The 23,716-nt window shown below is 43.0% G+C and overlaps 1 protein-coding gene across 1 annotated transcript in view; it reads right to left on the reverse strand.

The window, feature by feature from the left end:
* Positions 1 to 23,716, reverse strand: part of PIEZO2 (piezo type mechanosensitive ion channel component 2) — a 409,694-nt gene that overhangs the window by 280,566 nt on the left and 105,412 nt on the right. The window contains exon 2 of the mRNA XM_063451573.1: positions 1,456 to 1,551. Within this exon, the coding sequence (XP_063307643.1) occupies positions 1,456 to 1,551 (96 nt within the window). The remainder of the gene's footprint in view (positions 1 to 1,455; positions 1,552 to 23,716) is intronic.

Below are 23,716 nucleotides of genomic sequence, written 5' to 3' on the forward strand. Positions count from 1 at the left end.
ACAGACACTCAATGCACCCCTTACAGACGCACACACTGCATCCCGTACATACACAGAAACCTTGCAGCCCTTACACATACAAACACAGATTCACACAATGCATTCCTTACACACATATCAGGACATCCCCTACTCCACCTCCTGTGAACAAACTAATTGGTGGAACATGAAGGTGGACCCTGGGATCCAGACCTTGAGCTGTGTAAAGGGCGTTAAAAAAAATGGAGCTGCTTCCCGTTCTCCCAGAACATTGATTTTTGTGACCACAGTTACAAACAGCCTCCAGAGAGCCTGTTCTACACCAGACCAGTGGAGCCAGACTGCAGCTAGAGCCCATCATCATCCTCATCTGGTTGTAAGTAGGCAATCTAGTATATTATTCATGGCACTAATCTATAATTTACCTCACATTAAAGAAACACTATAGTCCCCAGAACCACTTCAGCTTAATGTAGTGGTTCTGGTGTCTATAGCCTGTCCTTGTAGGCCTTTTAATGTAAACACGGCGGCACTGCAGCACTGGCGTTAGTTAACATCGCAGATCATATGGGTGGGGCATTGTGATGTCACATGGGGGGGGGGGGGGGCGGCAAACTTTACTTTTGCCTAAGGCGGCAAAAATTCTTGCACCTGCCCTGGGCATGATCTACACACCAAAACTGCTTCATTAAGCTAAAGTTGTTTTCATGACTAAAGTGTCCCTTTAAATGATTCTCATTTAAAATTGGTATCCATTATGACACCAGTGTACATTGCTAAGTGCACTGTGCAGCAGCTTAACACAGTTATAGATCTCACATATTGCAGAACATTAGTAGCAATACTATCAATATGGACCATCAATCAATAAGCCATTTTCTAAAGTAAACATGAAACTATTAACCTAGACACTGATTGGTGAAGTACTTTAGCATTAGCAGATCATATGAGTGCTTTCATTTGTTATTCATTGATATTACACCAAATAAATTAATATGCATTCATATCAAAATATTATGTCAAATAAAATGGGAGGCTATGAATGCAGGACGTCTCCACTGTCATCCTTTCAGGAACAAACTATTGTAACTAAAGGGGATATGTACTACAAATGTTACAGCAAATCAGGGTCTGGCTATGCGTGGTGAGGTTTGTAGCTCTGGAAGCACAAGTAGTAACAATTTTTGCCTGCTGCTGGTGCTCGTCCAAGTCAAGATACAGAGGCTCTATCAAAAACGCGCCAAAAGAAAGAGGAACGTTATGAATACAAAATGCAGACTGCAAAATGTTTTGTAATGTTCTGCTTGGATCCATGTGGCATGATGGACCAATCAAGTGATTAAAATGTCTATAGATGGTAACTAGCATTTTGGTGATACAGTATCGGAGATCACAAAAACACATATACTATAACTAACAAGGTATCTATAGATAATTAATGTGTCACAAATATGGAGTATTAATGATTTTTCTTACCTTGCATTGTGAGCTTTGTAGGTTCCGAAAATAAAGGAATAAGCAATAGATAGATGAGGTAGACGAATGATATTCCATTGTAACGGAACATGCATGCTGGTGGAGAGAAGAACAAAAAGGTATGTTACTATTATCCACTGACATAAGAGATAAGGTTATAGCATAGGGGCTTCAAAGGCAATCATTTACAACATTTTGTGATAATATGTTTCTATATGCACCTACTACAAAACCCAGGGGCGTTTACAAGTTCAAAACTTCACCCCAGATGTCAAAACGCACACAAGCCGGCAAGGCTATGGCTCTATGTGTGGAGTGAGCAAGGATAGGATGATGTAAGATTATATCCCTGCTTCTTCACGCACAGTGCTGGCTGGTCACACTACAAAGTTATCCATAAAGGTCCACTCAAATGTATCTATTATTGGTGCTGACCACTTGTTTCGTCACTATAAAGTAAAATTACTCCACAGATAGGGGAAATTAGCTGATCTCCCAAGTCTGCCCTTTACTGCAATATTGCAACTGGGCCCCTGACTGCCCGAATCTGAGAGCACAGAGCAGACAAAATGTTTTGGGACAATAGGGCATCAGATTTGGGTCTAAAGCACCCCCAACCACTTTTAGCGACACACCTAAAATAAACCTGTTAAACTAGTTACAAAAGTTAAAAAAGAAATACAAATAAATAAAACAGTGTTTATTTGTAAATACAATCTCAAATAAATCATTCAATATGTATCAGAATTTAGTATGGTTTTATTTCAGTCAGACTACGTTAAAAAAATTGAATTGATATTTTAAGACATATAACAGTTAACAAACATTTATTAACCTAACTCAATATCATTCATTGAAAATACGAGCCTGGCAATTTGGGTAAATACAAGTATTAATAAATGTTATTTTTTAAAGTCGATTATTTAAATAATAGATAAGGGTCGGTAGGCTAGTATAATTTCTTTCTGTTTAATGAATGAAAAGGGAGGAAGGTTGGGTATCTGAATGGGGACATATATTCCCAATCATTACAGTATAATGGGAAGAGGAGGCTCCCACTACTGTGTTCGAGTGTCAGAGATTAATCGCTGCTGCATATTTCACCCCAGTAAATACTTCAATAGGAACCATTATGAGGACTAACAAGGAAATTGCACAAAATGTAAATTAAAAAAACACTTTCACCATGTCTCCTTAACATATGGTCTTCTTTAAAATGCAGCATCTGAAAGGAACCCATGAAAGGCTCCTTTGTTTCCCATAATTTTGAATCACCTGGTATCACTAGGGACGTTCAGGTCTACTGGGTATCGTGCCAGCCATTCGGATTTGTGCACTTGCTTAAATAAAACTCTGCTGTGGTACGGATGCAGATGTTTAACCTGCGTTCCTTAATTTACATAAAGGGACAAACTGAGAAGGTAGTTAAAGTGTAATGCTTGATTTAATGATTTCACAGTCCGATACTGTAAAGTAATATTTTCACAGCTCGGGATTTTGACAAATTTTGTCACCACTGTGAAAAAAAAGGGGTAAAGGCACTTTTCAAAAACCATTCACGTTCCCTTCAAAAATACACGCTGGAGCACAGCACTGTAGTGATTTATGACCTGTCTGGTTTCATTTATGTCTTTTTACTTCTTGTAAATTAAATTGACATTAAAAACTTCTGTTGCAAGAGGGAACTGGAAAGAAGACAGTTTAATAATCTGAGGTTAACATACATCAATCAACCGTAAATCACATCACGCTATATACCTTACAAGACGTGGAACAACAGCATTCAGCAACGTTACTTAAACCATTTAAGTGCATTCGCAGGGCAAAACATACCATTACTTAGCTATTAAACCAGCTTGGTTAGTCTTGCTTAAAGTTTTCAATATGTTTTATTAATTCACTATAATTAACTGTTTTGAACTAAATAATTAATGAATTAATTACATTTAAATAAACCCTTAGATAATAATGTACACATGAAAAAAGTAAAAATAAAATAAATAATAATTTAAAAAAAAAAAAAATATATATATATATATATATATATATATATATATATATATATATATCCAAAGAATATTAAGGCAGCACTCAAGGTCTTGTACAAATGAAGCTTTTCATCCAGAGCTTAACTAAACTTAAATCAAATTTTTCGTTCATACAACAAACTTTTATCAGGACATCCCGGTGCTCAGCTCTGAAACATAGATTTTTTACCTGGATTAAGCTCTGGATTAAAATCTTCATTTCTACAAGACCTTGAGTGCTGGGTTAATATTCTTTGAATATAAATTGGGCAGCTGAGCACGGTCATAAAACACTGGGAGGCTGGAGTGCAAAACTTCACATATATATATATATATATATATATATACATAAATTATAGTTGTGGTATCTTTACAGAATATGGACTGGACCTGCCTAAGTTCAGATGGGAGATACCACAAAGGGTAGTTGAAAATGACAGGCAGTGGTGTATTCTGGTTTTGTGCTGCCCTAGGCAACCCCACTTCTAAATTTCACTTGAAAAACACTTAAAAACACACACGCCTTCACTGATGCATACACTGACATACACTCACTGACAGATACACAGTCATTGTCACACACACTGTTTAACCAACACACACTTTCACTGAAACATACACACTCACTGACAGACAGATATTCACACTCACATTCACCGACAGACACACACATCCACCGACAGACACACTAACGGACACACATATTAACTGACAGATACACATACACAGACACTGACAAGACACATATACACTCACTGACAGATGCACACTCACTCAGTGTCAGACACACACACTGTGACACACCCACACTCACTGACAGACACATATACACTCAGTGCCAGACACACACATTCTCTAACAGACATACACATTGACTGACAGGTACACACTCTCAGTGACAGACGTGCATACACACACTGACAGACATACACACTCAGTAATAGACACACTCTCACTAACAGAGACACACACACTCTCACTATCAGACACACACTAACCCTCACTAGAAGACACACTCTCACTAACAGAAACACACACAGTCTCACTAAAACACACACACACTAACACTCACTAAAGGATACACACTAACACTATCACTAACAAACACACTAACACACTCACAATTTTTTTTTTATTCGCTTACATTTTTGAGGTATTTTGGTGGATTCTTCCCTAGGGTCCAGTGGGGCTGGCAGAGCAATGCAGGTGGTCTGGCAGGAAGTCAGAAATGCTGGCGCGCAGTTCAGGCAGGCAGTGAGGGAGCTTTGATCCTCCTGCTCAGCTCCCTTGCGCACCTCTTAGTGAACCCAGAGCTGGACTGACGTCATATTCCAGCTCCGGCATCACTGCGGTGTGCACGAGGGGGCCCCCCAGCTCCTGGACCCCAAGGACAAGAGGCTGACATGGCATCTGGGGTGGCTTTTTTTGCCTCCCTCTGAAAGTGGCGCCCAAGGCAAATGCCTTGTCAGCCTCATGGTAAATACACTTCTGATGACCGGGCCAAGAGCCTGTGGAACTTTCACACCCAGACAGACATGCAAGTACTGGCCAACCAACCTGACATCATGGTGGTAGACAAGAAATGGAAGACTGCAGTGGTGAAGGAGATGGTAATACCCAGAGACTATAACATTAGGAAGAAGGAACATGAGAAGATGGACAAATACCAAGGACTGAAAGTAGAGCTAGAAAGGATGTGGAAAGTGAAATACTGGGCAGAACCCTCAGACTCCCAGGCCTCGGGTAGAGGACACGAGAATGAGGAATTTTATACCACACAGGATAGGTGAAGACATTTTTTTTTTTTTAAATTTGAGATTTTTATTTTTCAAATACTTAGGGGGTATGGGATACAGAACAAAGAAAAAGGGGGGTGGGTGGGGGTATGGGGGGACAAGTACCAAGGCATCAAATTGAATTATCAGTGCACATACATATACAGTGTGTCAGATAGTTTGTATTACATTACATTGTCGTTCACAATATTCTGTACCGTATGTACAAAATTGCTTATACACAAAACTCAATGATTCACATGTAACGTTGTATTTAGACACTCATACAGCACCATTCGTATTTGGGATATATTACCAATCTAGGATAAAATAACATGTAATAGTTTGTGATACCATATGTTGGCAGTTCAGTCACCAGATTGTATCGATTAGTATTGTTCTGGTTTGACCCTCTTCCTTCTATTCGGTTATTGGAAGTGAATGCTGCTCTGTGCGGTGGAGGTTATATGAGTGAGATCCTAGGGGTTGTCCTTCTCCAAGAAGGCAACCCAGGGTCTCCACATTAGTTCTAACCGATTTCTCTTCGTATATGAGTCTGCAGTAAGCAGTTCATACTTGTAGAATAATTTTACCCTCTCTATTAGTTCCCTTCTAGAGGGACATACATTACTCTTCCAGCCCTGTGATATTAGGTGGCGTGCTGCTAAGAGCACGATAGAGGCTAGTTTTTTGTCTGCTCGATCCCAGTGTGCTGGGTAGAGGAGCAAGAGTGCTATCTCGGGTGTGATGAGTGTTTCATGTTGTAGGATTCGGTTTAATATTAGCTGTACCTTGGACCATAGCGGCCGAATATCTATACATTCCCACCAAATATGCATCATAGTGCCTATGTTGCTCGAGCATCTCCAACACATGGGATTCGTGTTAGGGTATATTTGATTCAGTCTGTGGGGGGTAAGGTACCATCTATAGATCACTTTCTTGTGTGCCTCTACATGGGAGAAGCATGAGGTAATACCTTTCAGGGCGTTGGTAGCTTTGAGCCAAGTATCTTCCATTAGGGATGCCTTCTTTTTCCCACTGGCGTGTGAATTGAAAGGAGTGGGGGGTATGGTAATCTAGAATAGATTTGTAACAGATCGAAAGAGATTTAGGCTTTAACGGTGCGTTACGGCACCTGGATATAATGGCAACAGTACTGTTTACACGTTGGGGGGGCATTGAGTGATGCCATGAGACTTGGGAGGTTATTACACTTTTTAATTGGAGATATTGAAATATCAGGGAGTTCAGTAGATGCAGACGTTTCTGTAAGTCGGGGAATGTTTCGATAGAGTAGGATGAGCACAGGTCCTTGATATGCTTAACCCCATATTTGGCCCAGGTTTTCAATGACAACCAAGGAGTCAGTAGGGTCAATGCTTCAATAGGAGCCTCGGCACAATATTTTCCCTTTTCTGATACTGTTGACAATAATTTGTCCCAATATTTTAACATTAGTGCTGAGGTCGGGTATAGTGAGAGTTTTGGGGGGCGGTGTACTTTAGGGGACCACATGATATGTAATAGCGAGTGTGGTTTGGACTTGTCGTGTTCCATGTCTGCCCATTGGAACGTGTGTTTATTAGCATGGATACGAATGGCCGATTCTAATATCGCAGCTTCATAGTAGGCGGATATTTTAGGCGTACCTAACCCTCCCTCAGACGATGTTTGTTGGAGTAAGGACATGGGTAGACGTGGTTTTTTCTTATCCCATATGTAACGGGATAGTGTAGATTGAATAGTTCTAAGCATTTGTGGTGGTACTTGGATTGGTAGCATACGAAAAATATAGAGGATTTTTGGCAATAAGATCATTTTAATTACATTAATGCGCCCCAACCAAGATAAGTGGATGTGTTTCCATGATTGGAAGAAAGAGGTGCATGTGTGTGATAACGGTCCATAGTTGAGTGATAGGGTGGTGTGCGGATGTAACGCAAGCTTTACACCAAGATAAGTGACGTATTTCTGTCTCCAGTCAAATTGATATGTCCTCTTTAATTTGTCAACTGTTGGTGCTTGGACATGAATGGGTAGGGCCTGCGTTTTGTTTTGATTTAATTTATAATATGATATTTTGCCATAGTCTCGTAGGAGATGTGTAAGGTGTGGCATAGAGGTGTCTGGGTTACTAATGGTGACTAAAATGTCGTCAGCAAACATTGCAAGTTTGAACTGTGATTGCCCAATCTGTATTCCTGAGATGAGCGGGTCGTTTCTAATTTTTTGTGCTAGGGGTTCTAGCGCTAGGATAAAGAGGAGGGGGGATAACGGGCAGCCTTGCCTGGTACCGTTTGAGAGGCTGAATGGTAGTGAAGTAAAACCTGAGTTGGACACTTGAGCTGTTGGTTCCTTATAAAGAGCCATAACACCTCGGGTCAGTTCCCGTGGGAAACCGAATTTATGTAAAACTGAAATCATGTATTTCCAATTGAGCCGGTCAAATGCCTTTTCCGCATCTAAAGCTAACAAGAGGCTTTCTGTTTGTGTCGCATCAATATGGGATAGTATGTTAAGAATTTTCCTGGTATTGTCTGTGCCTTGCCTTCCTTTAATAAAGCCTGACTGGTCATTATGGATTATGCGGGTGAGGATGGGGTTGATTCTATTTGCTAAAAGTTTGGCATAAATCTTTGTGTCGCAATTTAACAACGATATGGGTCTGAAGTTGGAGCATTGGGTTGGGGGTTTCCCAGGTTTGGGTAGAGTTGAGATGAAAGCTTGCAGCATAGCGGTAGGCAGAGCACCTTCCTGAAAGCAGCGGTTAAACAATTTTGTTAGGTAGGGTACTAGGAGGTCTTGGAACGTACAGTAGTATAGGTTTGTAAACCCATCCGGACCAGGTGATTTATGTTTTGGTAGCTGTCTAATAACGTCTTTTATTTCCTGGGGCGTAAAGGGTCGTATTAGGGATTGACAGTCTTCTGGGGTGAGGGTCGGCAGGTTGATATCCTTCAGATATGTGTCTATGTCGTTTTGCGTAGGGGAGTGGCAGTCCGGCTCTTTTGCTAGGTTATATAGGCCGCTGTAGTAGCGGCTAAATTCTTCCACAATTGCTTGTGGATCCGTGATCTTTTCGCCCTGATTTGCAGTGAGATATGCAATTTTGGACGATAGTGTTTTAGTTTTGAGTTGTGCTGCCAACGTCTTCCCTGCTCTGTTTCCGTCTTTAAAGAATTTGTGTTTCAGTTTCGACATTAAGTAGGTTGTTTTTTCCAGCTCCATGTCTTTCAGTTGTGACTGTAGTTCATGAATCTGTTGTGTGATGGTATGTGATGGCGCTATTTTGTTAATGCGAGTGAGGTTAGCTAGTGTCTTGTGTAGATCGATATACGCCTGTGTCCGAAGCCTCTTATTGTGGCTAGCATGTTTGATGAATTGGCCCCGTAGGACTGCCTTATGGGCTTGCCAAATAGTTTCTATACTTATCTCTCCAGTGTCATTTAAGCTAAAGTAAGTGTCTATTTCTTTGGTGATTTGTGTCACCAGTTTATGGTCGGTCAGGAGGGTATCATTCAGACGCCAGGTGCGGTTCCCACTAGTAGGGTGTTGTGTTGCAAATTTCAGTATGATAGGGGCATGATCTGTCCAAGTGATGGTGCCTATGTCTGCTGTAGCTATTTGTGGTGCGAGTGAGGGAGGAATGAGGAATCGGTCAATTCTGGAGTACGAGCTGTGAACTAAGGAGTGAAATGTGTAGTCTCTAATTAGAGGGTGTAGAGTTCTCCAAATATCAATAAACCCGTGTGTTTGTAGAGTATTTTCCAGAAGGGAAATGGAGCGTGTCCTTTGTTTTGTGGTGTTGCCTGAAATCTTGGAGGAGGAAGTCGTATCTAGGTTTTGATCTAGGATGAAGTTTGTGTCGCCTCCGATTATGACATTTCCGAATTTATGGGCGTTTGCTAACGACAAAACTTGGTCTAGGAAAATATGATGGTTGTCAGGCGGGCCATACAGATTAACCAGTGTGTATTGAACATTATTTATTATGCATTGCAATAGGAGATAACGACCTTTTCTATCGCTTATTTTCTTTATCAACTGAAAGGCTATGTCCCTGCTGAGCAAAATAGAAACACCTCTTTTTTTTTTTCTTGTACGTGCAGTGGTACCCTATTGGGAAATATCTGGAGGAGAATTTAGGGGAGTTATGAGTTTGGAAGTGAGTCTCTTGGTAAAATGCTATGTGTGTTTTCTGTTTCTGTGCTTCCAACAATGCCATACGGCGTTTATGAGGTGAATTGAGCCCTTTGGCATTTATTGAGAGTAGGTTAAGTGTCATTTAGAATCGAATGATGGGGTGATAGATTAATGCGGCTGTCTGTGATAAGATAAGCTGGCTGGTATACGTTAGTGTTATACTCAGTTACAGGTGTAAAGCGATATACAATTGCCTTGGCGAGGGTAGGGAAGTCAAGGGGGGAGAATAACAAAAGGGAATTTAACCAACTATGTACATAACAAAGGTCCATAGTGTAGGACCCGGTCTTCGAGATATTCATGGGCACTGAAGCCCTCACGTGGGGGTTGAGAAAACCCGCTAGCCGGGGTGAGAGAGGATGCCCCTAATAGGCCGAGAGGGCACTTTTGTCTCCCATCGTGGTTAAGGGTTCGTAACTTAGAGAGCAATTAGTTCAATTCCCCTAGGGGAGTAAGATATTACAATATTGTTTGTGATGGCCGGCTACTCATAGGAAGCCCTACGTGTAGGAACTCCCATGCTCAGGCGGCCATCTTGATAGTACATGGGAAACTTCTGTTGCCCTCTCGGTAGGTCGTATTATGGCCTAGTACATAAAATAATGAATTGCCTTGGGGTGCAATTACTCATGAGTAGGCTAATAGCCTGGGGATCAAATATACACCATGTGTAAAAAAGCGTAAAGATTAGAAGTAAAAAGGAAAGTATAACATAAACAACGTAAAAACAGTCTCCCAGAGTATTGCAACGGGTAAATCTGCTAAGACTCTAGAAATTCAGCTGGAGCGGTGAGTGCCCAGCGCCTCTTGTGACAGTATTGTCATCAGTTTGAGGCACGCCACAGCCCCTTATACCTTCACACATAAAACCCCTCTGATAATCCGGGATGCATTGGATAACTAGGTGCGGAGTCGCCATGCGCTAATGGCGGCTCCACATCCCCAACACCATACATCCCAGCGCCCCTGCATAGAAGTGTCATATATAACAGGGGGAGGCATCAATGTTAACATTAGAGTAGATAAAACATAGAGACTAGATGAAATAAAGTTAAGGATATGCAGTAGGATATGCACCAGAAAGTAAAACAAGTGATAAGGTACTTATCCACAGAGCCTGACTCTCTCGTGTCGCGGCTCTTTGCCGCCAAGACCGGCTTATACTGTCTCAGATTGCAAATGTGGCAAGAGTCATTTGATTTTCGTGCTTGTGGCCCAGTCGTGAGTGATTTTCATCGGCGAGGTTGTCACTGTGGTAGCGTGTTGTGGGGTAGATGATGGTGGCGTGGTTTCCCCATTTTCAGTCATCGGGATGTTCCATTCAGCCAGAGCTCGTTTCCCCTCTTCTAAGTCGGTGATGTGTCTCTCAACGCCATTCCGTCTGACGATAATTCGTGCAGGGAAACCCCACTTGTAAAGAATATTCGCCGTTCTTAATGCGCTGGTTATGGGAGCAAAGTTCCTCCGAGCATTCAACGTGTGTGCAGATAGATCCGTGTACAACTGGATTTTACTGTATTCCTCAGGGAGTGTGGGTTTTTTCCTGGCAGCCGCCATTATAATTTCCTTGGTAGTGTAATAATGTACGCGGGTTTGTCACGGTAATATACCCCAACACGCAGGAATAGTTCACAGTCAAGAGACAAGAAACAGAGTTCGTCTTACCGGACCTTAGAATGGCCGGACTAGGACGAGAGAAAGACAGAGTCAGAACAAGCCGAGGTCAAGGGAACTGAGAGACAGCGTAACGTAGAACAAGCCGAGGACTGGTACACAGAGGACAAAACAGCGGATAAGCAAGCAAGGATAAGGAGAGAGCGGAGTCAGGAACAAAGCCAAGGTCAAGCACCAAAAAACCAACTGAACGATACAAGCACTAAAGGGAACTGGACAGAAACCACGATAGGGCAAAGAGCAAGGGAAACAGGTGAGTATAAATACCCTTAAGGTTCACTTTGATTGGCCCCTGTCATATCCACGCCCCCAAAACGTGAGTGTATGGGGAATGTGGCCTGACAGGGGCCAATGGGAGACTGATTCTAATTTAGTCTCCCACTGTCCCTTTAAGAGCGCGCCCGAGACGCGCGGCGCGCTCTTAGTGTCGGGCGGGACATGTGACCGCTTCTCGCGGTCACTGCCCGCCTGACTGATCCCATCGTTGGCTGAGCCGCGCGCGGCTCGTGCAGGAGCAGGACCGCGCGCGGCGAGAAGGGAGGACCCCGGCCGGCCCCTGGAGAGGGTAAGTACCGCTACAGTACCCCCCCCTGAAGACACGCCCACCGGGCGGGGAGGAGCAGGCCTGGCAGGAAAACGAGCGTGGAAAGAACGCACAAGGCGAGGAGCGTGAACAGCGTCAGCGGAAATCCAACTGCGTTCCTCAGGCCCATAGCCCTTCCAATGTACCAGATATTGGAGGCGACCCCGAAGCAAGCGAGAGTCAATTACAGCCGCCACCTCAAACTCCTCATGGCCCTCCACCGAAACCGGAGGAGGAGGGGGGACATGCCGAGTAAAACGGTTGCACAGGAGGGGTTTTAACAAGGAGGTATGAAACACGTTAGGAATGCGTAAATTTTTTGGAAGATCCAATGCATACGAGACAGGATTAACCACATGCAAGATACGAAAAGGGCCAATAAAACGAGGGGCCAACTTCATAGAAGGCACACGAAGACGAATATTGCGAGTAGAAAGCCAAACCCGGTCTCCCACAGCATAGGATGGAGCCGCCCTGCGATGCTTGTCAGCGTGAATCTTCTGGCGAGCAGCTGAGGCCACCAAAGAACACTGAACCTGCTCCCAAGTATTACGTAGACTAGCCAAATGTTCGTCCAGAGCTGGCATGCCCTGTAAGGAGAATGCAGCTGGAAGAACCACGGGATGCCGGCCATAAACAACGTAAAAAGGGCTGTTACCGGAGGATTCATGAGCAGCATTATTACGAGCAAACTCAGCCCAAGGAAGCAGGTCAGCCCAATTGTTCTGATGGTGGGACACGAAACAGCGAAGATACTGCTCCAGAGATTGGTTGGCACGTTCAGCAGCTCCATTAGACTGGGGGTGGTAGGCTGAAGAAAACGAGAGGGAGATACCCATCTCTGCACAAAACGCTCTCCAGAATCTGGAAATAAACTGGCTACCCCTATCGGACACGATCGAAGTGGGAATACCATGCAACCGAAACACCTCCCCGGCAAAGATAGAGGCAAGTTCCTTGGATGATGGCAATTTGAGAAGAGACACAAAATGAGCCATCTTAGAAAAACGATCCACAATCATCAAGATGACAGTTTTACCATTAGAGGGAGGTAATTCAACAATAAAATCCATGGATATATTGGACCATGGCCTCTCGGGTATGGGCAGCGGATGCAACAACCCACAAGGAACTCTGTGGGAGGACTTCATACTGGCACAAGTGCTACAGGCATTAACGTAATCGGTGACGTCCTTGCGCAAGGAAGCCCACCAGAAATATCTAGAAACTGCTGAGACTGTCTTAGAAATACCAGGGTGTCCAGCAGTTCTAGTGTCATGATATAATGACAAGATGTCTCGTCTCTCTGGTATATCAACGAATAGCTTATCAGCAGGCCTCTCCTCAGGAGCCAAGTTTTGTTTAGCCTGAATAGTTTGTAATAGAGAAGACGAAATAGAAAGAACAGTAGTCGCTATTATTCTGTCAGGCGGAATGACAGGGGTAACATCGACCTCGAGTTTGTCAGTAGTTTCGAATTGTCTGGACAGAGCGTCAGCTTTAGTATTACGATCACCCGGTCTGTAAGTGATTATGTAATTAAAACGAGACAAAAAGAGAGACCACCTGGCCTGCCTAGAAGACAATCTTTTTGCTTCACTAAGGTATGAGAGGTTTTTGTGATCCGTTAAAATGAGGATAGGATCCCTGGTACCCTCTAGCAGATGTCTCCACTCCTTGAGCGCCAAAATGATAGCAAGGAGTTCACGATTGCCTACATCATAATTCCTCTCTGCTTTGGACATCTGTCTGGAAAAGAAGCCACAAGGGTGTAACGGCTTTTCAGGTGAATCTCTTTGAGACAAGATAGCACCTACCCCTATCTCAGAAGCATCAACCTCAAGAATAAAGGGCAGTGAAGGGACAGGATGCTGTAAAACAGGAGCAGAGGCAAAAGTAGCTTTCAAGAATTCAAAGGCCTCGAGTGCTTCTGGTTTCCAGACACGAGTATTACCATCCTTCTTGGTCATTCTGGTTATAGGCGCTACAATGGCAGAAAATCCTTTAATAAAACGCCTATAATAATTAGAGAACCCCAGAAAACGCTGAATGGCTTTCAAACCCTGGGGCAGAGGCCATTCCATAATGGCAGACAGTTTCTTGGGATCCATACGAAAACCCTTGGCAGAGATTATATAACCCAAGAATTGGACTTCAGATTGATCAAATGAACATTTTTCGAGTTTGCAATAGAGACCGTTAACCAGAAGAGTTCTCAACACTAATTTAACATGCATGTGATGAGTCTGTAAATCATTAGAATAAATTAATATGTCGTCCAAGTATACTATAACGAATGTATGTATAAATTGACGTAGGACATCATTAATAAATTCTTGAAAAACTGCTGGGGCGTTACAAAGACCAAAGGGCATCACAGTGTACTCGTAGTGACCACTCCTAGTATTGAAAGCAGTCTTCCACTCGTGATCCTTTTTGATACGTATGAGGTTGTAAGCACCCCTAAGGTCCAATTTAGTAAAAACTGTGGCCTGTTTAAGCCTATCAAAAAGTTCAGTGATCAAAGGTATGGGGTACGCATTTTTGACGGTGATTTTATTAAGGCCCCTATAGTCAATACAAGGCCTTAATTCGCCATCTTTCTTAGACACAAAGAAGAACCCAGCCCCTGCCGGGGAAGAGGATCTTCTTATAAATCCCTTCTCTAGAGATTCCTTGATATATTCCTCCATAACCAGATTCTCCTGAGGAGATAAAGGATATATTCTCCCTTTGGGAGGCATCGTACCAGGTAATAAATCAATTGCACAATCGTAAGGCCTGTGAGGTGGCAATCTTTCAGCCTCCCTTTTATCAAAAACAGATTTAAGAGACAGGTACTGAGAGGGTATGACCGTAGGCACGGGAGGAATATGAGTAGAATTCAAAGGGGTGACTTTAACAACACAAGACTCTTGGCAAGAATCACTCCAAGAAACTACTTGTCCTGACTCCCAATCAATGGTGGGATTATGAGTACGTAACCAAGGATACCCTAACACGAGGTGAGAGGAAGGAGAAGTAATGATCTGAAACCGAATGGTCTCAGAGTGTAACACCCCTGTAGACATATGTAGGGGAACAGTCTCATGTGTGATAATTGGAGAGCATAATGGTCTACCATCTATGGCCTCAACGGCCAAGGGTGTCTCCTTCTCTCTGGTGGGTATGTTATTCTCCTTGACAAAACTGGAATCGATAACGTTTTCGGCCGCTCCGGAATCAACCAGGGCTAGTATATTCCCTGCTATGCAGTCACTATCAAGGTGCAGGGAAACAGGAAGAAGTAACTTATTAAGAGGCAAATGTGAGGACTGTGATGTCACACCCAAGGCCAGTCCTCTATACGGTCTTAGGTGCGATAGTTTCCCGGACGCACGGGACATTCTTGTCTCATATGACCCCTCCTACCACAATAAAGACAAAGTCCCTCCTTTCTCCTATAAAGCTTTTCAGCGTCAGTAAGTTTAGCAACCCCTAACTGCATAGGTTCCTCCTCAGAACCCTTAGATCTCTCGGGAATCTCAGCTCTAGGGGAGTTAAAGGGAACAAAATGTCTATTTCTGGACCTGGTATATAACCTGTCACGGATCCTGTTATCTATATCGATAAGATAGTCAATCAGGTCCTCCAGGGGTACAGGGAGGTCCTTAGCTGCTACCTCATCTAAGATAGTATCAGACAGACCTTCCATAAAGGCAGTAGTAAGGCCATTATTAGTCCAATCTACCTGTGAGGCAAGGGTCCGGAACTGAATAGCATAATCAGCTACAGATTTAGATCCTTGCTTTATTCTCATTAATGCCCTGGCGGCATTTTTTGACCTTTTAGTCGTGTCAAATGTTCTACGGAACGCTGTGAGGAAGCTATTGAAGTCGTGTACCATAGGCCCATTAGCCTCCCAAATAGGATTTGCCCATTCTAGTGCCTTATCCGTAAGCTGGTGCATAAGAAAACCCACCTTAGATCTATCAGTGGGAAATGAACGTGGGTACATTTCGAAGTGGAATTCCACTTGATTAAGGAATCCCCTACATGTCTTAGCGTCCCCTCCATACCTAGGTGGCGGGGTTAGATGTGCAGAAGCATTAGACATATTAGCTGTGTCCGGTATAGGGTTTACAGGAGGCGTAGGTACAGGTACCGGAACAGATCTGGATAACAGTGTCTGGATGGCTTGAGCCATTTGATCCATACGGTGATCCTGTTCTGTGAATCTAGCCTCATGAGTGGCCATCTGTTGACCTAAACCTGCGGGGTCCATGGCCCTATCGTAATGTCACGGTAATATACCCCAACACGCAGGAATAGTTCACAGTCAAGAGACAAGAAACAGAGTTCGTCTTACCGGACCTTAGAATGGCCGGACTAGGACGAGAGAAAGACAGAGTCAGAACAAGCCGAGGTCAAGGGAACTGAGAGACAGCGTAACGTAGAACAAGCCGAGGACTGGTACACAGAGGACAAAACAGCGGATAAGCAAGCAAGGATAAGGAGAGAGCGGAGTCAGGAACAAAGCCAAGGTCAAGCACCAAAAAACCAACTGAACGATACAAGCACTAAAGGGAACTGGACAGAAACCACGATAGGGCAAAGAGCAAGGGAAACAGGTGAGTATAAATACCCTTAAGGTTCACTTTGATTGGCCCCTGTCATATCCACGCCCCCAAAACGTGAGTGTATGGGGAATGTGGCCTGACAGGGGCCAATGGGAGACTGATTCTAATTTAGTCTCCCACTGTCCCTTTAAGAGCGCGCCCGAGACGCGCGGCGCGCTCTTAGTGTCGGGCGGGACATGTGACCGCTTCTCGCGGTCACTGCCCGCCTGACTGATCCCATCGTTGGCTGAGCCGCGCGCGGCTCGTGCAGGAGCAGGACCGCGCGCGGCGAGAAGGGAGGACCCCGGCCGGCCCCTGGAGAGGGTAAGTACCGCTACAGGGTTATAGTGTCTCTCGGGGCGGACTGAGGGAGATGTTTGGGTCGGGGTAGCCTATGCGTTCTGTCTAGCAGCAATGCAGTGATCGGCAGGTCTGGCGCCAAGAGGTGAAAGATGCGGCATACATAGTTGCCCAGTTCGCTGGGGCCTACACTGTCCGGAATACCTCGGATGCGTATGTTGTTCCGCCTGTCTCTGTCTTCATGGTCGGCTATTTTGGCATATATAGAAGTCAATTTAGCTTCCATGGTATCATATGCGGTTACCACGTTATTATGTGCGGTTATGATCTCTTCCGTCTTGGTTTCGATATAGTCCATTCTCTCCCCCAGCGCCCTGACATCATCTCTAATTTCTTTTGCGATTAGAGTAAAATCCGCCCTCAAGGATGTCTGGAGGCTATTCAGCATTCTCTGTATAGCGGATTCTGTGGCCGGTATCTCCCGGTGGGATATAGATGTGACATCGCTCCGTCCTGAACTCGAGGCCGGGGAGTTAGGCCTGTCTGCGCCATCTTGTGTTCGGCGTGGCGGCGAGGCCATGGTCGCAATTTGCAGCGATGGTGTCTCTTTGGGTTTAGTTTTTTTGGTCACACGCTGTGCCATAATGTCTAGGCTAGGCAAGGCAGGTTCTGTTGGGTCTTTTTCTCAATAAACGCTAGAGTAAATGCTGTATTGCGGGTATTTCTCACGGAGCCGATCGTTCACACGTCCATTCCCTTGAACGGTCCGGCCACGCCCCTGAAGAAATTTTTTTTTTAATATATATATATTAAAACTTACCCTGATATCAGACATTTTTTTTCCTCAGGGGTCCTACCATGGTTAATCAATAAATTAAGGTAGCCTTATCATTTGGGGTCTATCCCTATTCTTTTTCAACTGTTTTGAGCACATGTATGCTTCATACAATTATGCTCTGTACTTCCTACACTCACTGGGTGCACTGATTGGTGCAGGAATTAGTAAACATGTATTCCTGACACTATAGTCCTGAAGTGGCTGTCAGGTTCCCCCTCTGATCTCACTAAAAAGGTGGTTTTACTCACCTTTTCTCCCACACCACGCCGGTCTCATCGCGGCTTGCCCGCCTCCATGGCTAAGATTATCAGTCTTAATGATATCAGCCAATCCAATGATTTCCAATAAGAAAGCATTGGGAGGCTACTGTAAAATGCTGTGCTGCGCCAAACAGCATCTCCTTGAATACAATGCATCTCTATGGGAAAGTTCAGCAATTCCATGCAGAGTGTGGAGGCGCTGAACGCCAGTACTGCACATTGCGAAAAATGCTTTGTCGACACGCTGACGTCCATAGGAAAGCATTGCGTAATGCTTTCCTATGGGCGGTTTAATGCGCGCACAGCTCTGGCCGCGCATGCACATTCGGTGCTGACGTCGGCAGGGGGAGGAAAGGTAAGGTTTAAAGTAAGTGGCTGAAGGGTTTTTAACCCCTTCAGCCCCACAGGAGGGGGGCTGTGAGGGGGGGGGGGGACCTAATAACCCTATAGTGCCAGGAAAATAGGTTTGTTTTCCTGGCACTATAGTGCTCCTTTAACCCCTTAAGGACACATGACGTGTGTGACACGTCATGATTCCCTTTTATTCCAGAAGTTTGGTCCTTAAGGGGTTAAGGTTCTTTTGAGTAGTCTAGATTTCTTGTCTGTTATGAGCTTGAATATGAAATTGAAGGGATACACTATGCACAAACACTATGGTTTCCTGTGGTGGTCATGGTGCAAGGAGATATTTAAAAGAAAATGAGGGCATGACACCCAAAAGACTCCTTACACCAAAAAAGTATTTCAACTGTACACAGTATATCTGATACATTCACAAATTACCCTTGCAGGATAACAACAACGAACAAATGAAATATGTAATTTAGCTATTTGCATGTACAAGGAAAAGTGGTATTTTTTTAAAAAAATGGCATAACAGATAAATAGCACATAGTAAAGAAAACTATTTACTGTAAGAGGCATTATCAGCAGAGTGAAGTAGACAGAGTAGCTACTTTACAGATCAATAACGAGACCACACATTGGGTATTTATTATAAGTGAATGTCTGAAGGAAACATCATTTATATATTTTAGACAATGTGAAGCAATGCTTTTATAACACAATGCTTCATTGATACACAGATCCTCCCTACAGGAATTCCCTCTACCTTAGGAAGGTGAGGCTTATTCTTCTTTACAACGATACTCAAGGAAAAGCAGGATCAGATACACTCATTTCTGTGTTCTATGCTCCATGTAGTATTTTCATGAGTACATGGTCACCTGACTTGTGAGTAGATTGATACTAGCAGTTGGAGTGGTCATTACATAACAGCTATGTTCAAGGAATGGGGAGTGATCATTAGAGTTTACCGGGCAGTGGAGCAACCACCATGAAAACGAATGGACTAATAGAATATTACTTTTCATGGCTCAATTCTTTAAACTGTGAAATAACATTTATCTTTATTACTCAGTACCCTTAGGTTGACTGATGTTTTTTTGTATGCTATTTAATTCATCCCCCCTCCCTCCCCCTACCTAGATTTTAATATGTACATTTTAGAGCAGGGGTCCTCAAACTCTGCTCCCTTCACCCCCCCCCCCCCCCCCCCCCCCACCCCCAGATGTTGCTGAACTACAAATCCCATGATTCTATGAATGAAATAGATAGCCAGAGAATCATGGGAGTTGTAGTTCAGCAACATCTGGGGGGCCAGAGTTTGAGGACCCCTGTTTTAGAGCGTTATCAGGATTGCCATTTTTCTACACTTGCTTGCCAGTGTTTGTTTCCAAGTGAAATGGTTTCTTTTCTTTCTTTCTTTTTAAAATTTTATAAGCTTTTGTAAATCTAGTAAATGTCACAGAATCCAAAACTTAAATTGTTTATCTAACTTAAACTGATTAATTATGTAATTTTCAGGAGGCTCGTTGAACAAAGAGTTTTTATTTCCAGAGCTGTACCTAGGCTTTACAGGATGTAATTGTAATTGACAATTGAACAGAGGTGTGACTGCAGGTCAAATCGTCTCACTGGAGTATGCAACGTATATTCATTTTAGACTATATGCAGTTTATTTACTAAATGAATGACGTGGAAATCCTGGACTAAAATAGTCAGCTCTATTATTATGGCCTACAAAGTGCAATTCCCTTGTCAGTTCCACAACATTCCTGTTTAATGAATGTAATACTTCCATATGTTCTAAGGCAGGGGCAGCCTCCATAGCTGGTCTGGTAACGTATTTGAAAGCTTTAGTTCCACAACAGATGGAGAGCTATGTGCTAGTGAGCCCTGATCTGATATACTGCAATATATGTTAATAAATGGACATTACAAGTGGAACATTGCCAATCCAACATGTTATAAACAAATGTAAACGCAACAATAGCATAAACCATTTATTAGTGCCCAAATAAATCTAGATTTGCCAAAACAGTTTAAAACGTATTCATGCATCAATGACCAAGTTCGCACACATTAGAAGATACTGTAGGCAAACGGAAGAATACTCTTAAAGAAATACTTCAAGAACCATATCCAGTACAGCCTGAGGTTTGACAACTTACATGGTTACTCCGGGTGTAGTGCTAGAAGATAAAATCAGGTAGATACAATCATGAGCACCTGGCAGAACCCAGGTCATTTTTCAAATCATACTAAAACAGGACCTCTAACAGTGCCCATGCACTCCTTGGAACATAACCACTTCAACAAGGTATTAACGGGCATGCAGACAAATAGGCATCCTACTGTGGATGCCATATGTATAGTCTTTAATCATATTATGATATGGTTAGCCATATGAGGAAGGAATGCACACAAATACATTTTGAATTTGGGGTTGGGATGGCTTATAGCAAATTGCGTCATACATAAAGCGAATGCATGGAGACACAGACAGAGGATCACCTTAAACTATACATGTGCAAGGAGTATAAGTACTCACTGCTTTCTTTTGTTGAGCAAATACAAATATGAATCAAACAGCAAAAGCAAAGCAATAAGTAAGCACTAGTAAATGTAATTTATCTTCCCTAATTAAAGGGTCACTCACAGCACCATAAAAATTTTTTTTTTTTAAATTTGGTCAAGGCACATAAAGTTCTATTTTCACTTTGTCATTTTGTAGGCTTAACCTTCATCTACAGAAAAAAACTGAAATAGGTGCTCGCTATAATATGGACAGGCATCAGTAAATCTATAAGGATTTCCAAACCTTGCATAGGGTACAAAAATGCGACAAAACAACAAGTGATAAACCACGCCAAACAGAACCAAAAAAATCACACGGGTGAAATCAATCTTAACAGTGACCCAATGGTGTGTAATAAATAGATGCATATACCTACTTTATTTGGAGTAAAATATTTTTGTATTTCAGTACCAGGAAAACCTCAAAATGAAACAGAAATACAAAAAACATTTGTGTAGTATGTCTTAATGGTTTTACAGACAGTTAGGTATGTAGATAACTGACTCACACTTTTATGAGCTTCTGAGAGCTCTGCTGTTTAGCGCTTGGACGGTACAATCCCCATCTTAGGATGTGTGTAGATCCACAATCTTGTGTGTCTAATATGACTCCAACATACAAAATAAAGCAGAGAGGGTCTAATAGTGCAATATGTAAAAATATATAAGGTGCACAGAAACAAAGTATCCTACTTACACTTTGAAGAGCAATAAACTTGCTCTGGTGGTATAAAGCCTTGATGGTATAACCCCCAACCAAGGAAGTGCAGGAACCAGGATAGTTGTTCAGCAGCAAAACAACAAATCGGATATGCTATCTTAAAACAAAGCATTTTATTTGGATATATGGTAGTTAAACGTAATTTACAGATAGATATAATACATAAATAAAATATATACATATAAAGAACTTCTCTAAGGTATAACCTCTTAACCTACATCTAGCTGCAACCTCATATCCCTCAACCCCCCTCCTTGATATGGGTTTATGGGATAAGAGATCAGAATGCACGCTGTTTGATTGGTTAATCCTCATCCTGGTCTGGGGTGGGTTTGTAAAAGCTGCAGTTTAAAAAAGTGATTTTTTTTTTCTTTATTTCAGCATATTTCAGCATATATTAAGAATACTATATCTATATAAGGCATAAAAATGTGAAAGTCCTACTATGTCCCTTTAAGGAAATCATTGTCAAAACATTGTCAAAGCTCTGTTAATGTAACTGGTTGTAACTTGCAAAGTACGAACATAATATTTTATATGAACAATACATATTCATTGCAGTTTAAGAATGTGTTTTCTTTAAATTATATTGCAGTGGGGTTCTATGGTACACTCGAGCACACCAAGAATTTCCCCTCCAATGTCACAAAGGTAGTTGATGCACATATTTTCTTTACTGTACTGAAAATATATCTACTTACGCAATATGAGAACATTCTCCTAGTAGATTGTAAACCTTCTATTTGTTATGAAACATTGTTTCATTCAGAAGAGTTTAAATGTCCTGTAATGTTCCCCATACCATAATTCAGAGTGAGTCAAAACATACAAGTGTAAGTATTGTGTATATATATATATATGTATTGACCAAATAAGTAACTCAAACACACAGAGCGATTCCACTGATTCCTCGGTAGGAAAGCACTGGTATTTTATAATCCTACTATAAATATACTGCATACCATTCTAAAATAATACATTTCATACATAGAGACTTGTTGCTATTTGATGATACTGAGCATGTATTGTGAACCCTTTACATGAGTAAAATAAAATCTGTTTACTGTGTCACTGGTTTTGGGATCTATTTAATGAGCAGTGGACTGGAGCAAACTGAGGACTAATAAGAGTGCCTTCAAAGCTCATAATTCAAGAAAAATGGGACCTAAAAATTCACTGCAGACACTCACTAAAGGATATATAGGAGCAAGGATTGGAAAGTGCTCATTCTATTCACTTTCTGTGAAAGAGACAGAACCGAGTACATGAAAGGTTGTTTTTATTTATAAAATCTAAATAGAGCTATTGGTAAACTGACAACATCCAACGTGATGCTGCTATCTGGGTGGTTCAGCAGTTCCGATCACATTTTCTAATGAATAGAATTGCTGCGGAGTACTGAACTTTGAATGCACTATGAACTCCCAACAATTCATACCTTAGTAAATAACCCTGCTAGTCTGGGCAGAGGTTAGCTGCAGATAGATGTAATCCCAGTGAGTATGAAACAAAAGTAGGAACTTTTACATGTAAGAATCTTAAATTGGTTTGCATTATTATTTTGCACTGTCTAGAATCTAGATCATGGGTCCTCAAACTCCGGCCCCCCAGATGTTGCTGAACTACAACTCCCATGATTCTCTGGCTATCTATGTAATTCAAAGAATCATGGGAGTTGTAGTTCAGCAACATCTGGGGGGCCGGAGTTTGAGGACCCATGGTCTAGATAAAACACTGAAATATGGGGGGCGGGGCCGGACCGCCGAGCTGGCTGGTCGCATGCGAAACCAGCTCCTGCAGCATAACAAAAGAAACTGCTATTTTTCCACGAAATTTGGCGCAAAACCGGCTGGCAGCGGTGGCCCTAGACGGGCAGAGAGCCCTGAGATCCAGGGTGAGGCTGGCCCAACAGGCTACAGTCCCCTGGAGGAGGAATCCTGCCGACTCTCTCAAGGCCTACTCCGGAGGCGAGCGGACGGCCGCTGCCCTGCCGCCCACTGTTCGGGGCTTAGAGTCGGACCCGTGGGGATACCGGCCCCGTTCCCCCCCTCTGGACCGGGGGGGTGATCCCGGTCTACACCCTCGAGACCCACCCTAACAAGCCTGCACCCTGACGTCTCCCACCCGTACTGCAGACCGCATGTCGGGCCCAAGATGGCCGCTAAGCACCAAACCCTGCAACTAAGAGACAGCCTGGAAGCACAGGCATGGGGGGAAAAAAATCTTACGGCTCAATAAACTTACCACGCATGGGAAGAGGGACGAGGCGACGGCTGCTCAGCCCGAAGGGCACACAGCAAGGCGACATGCTCGCCGATGCGCCCGCCAGCGGATCCCCCGAGAAGGAAACTGCACTGCGG

This window comes from Pelobates fuscus, chromosome 4, assembly GCF_036172605.1.
Source record: "Pelobates fuscus isolate aPelFus1 chromosome 4, aPelFus1.pri, whole genome shotgun sequence".
NCBI classification, from domain to species: Eukaryota; Metazoa; Chordata; class Amphibia; order Anura; family Pelobatidae; genus Pelobates; species Pelobates fuscus.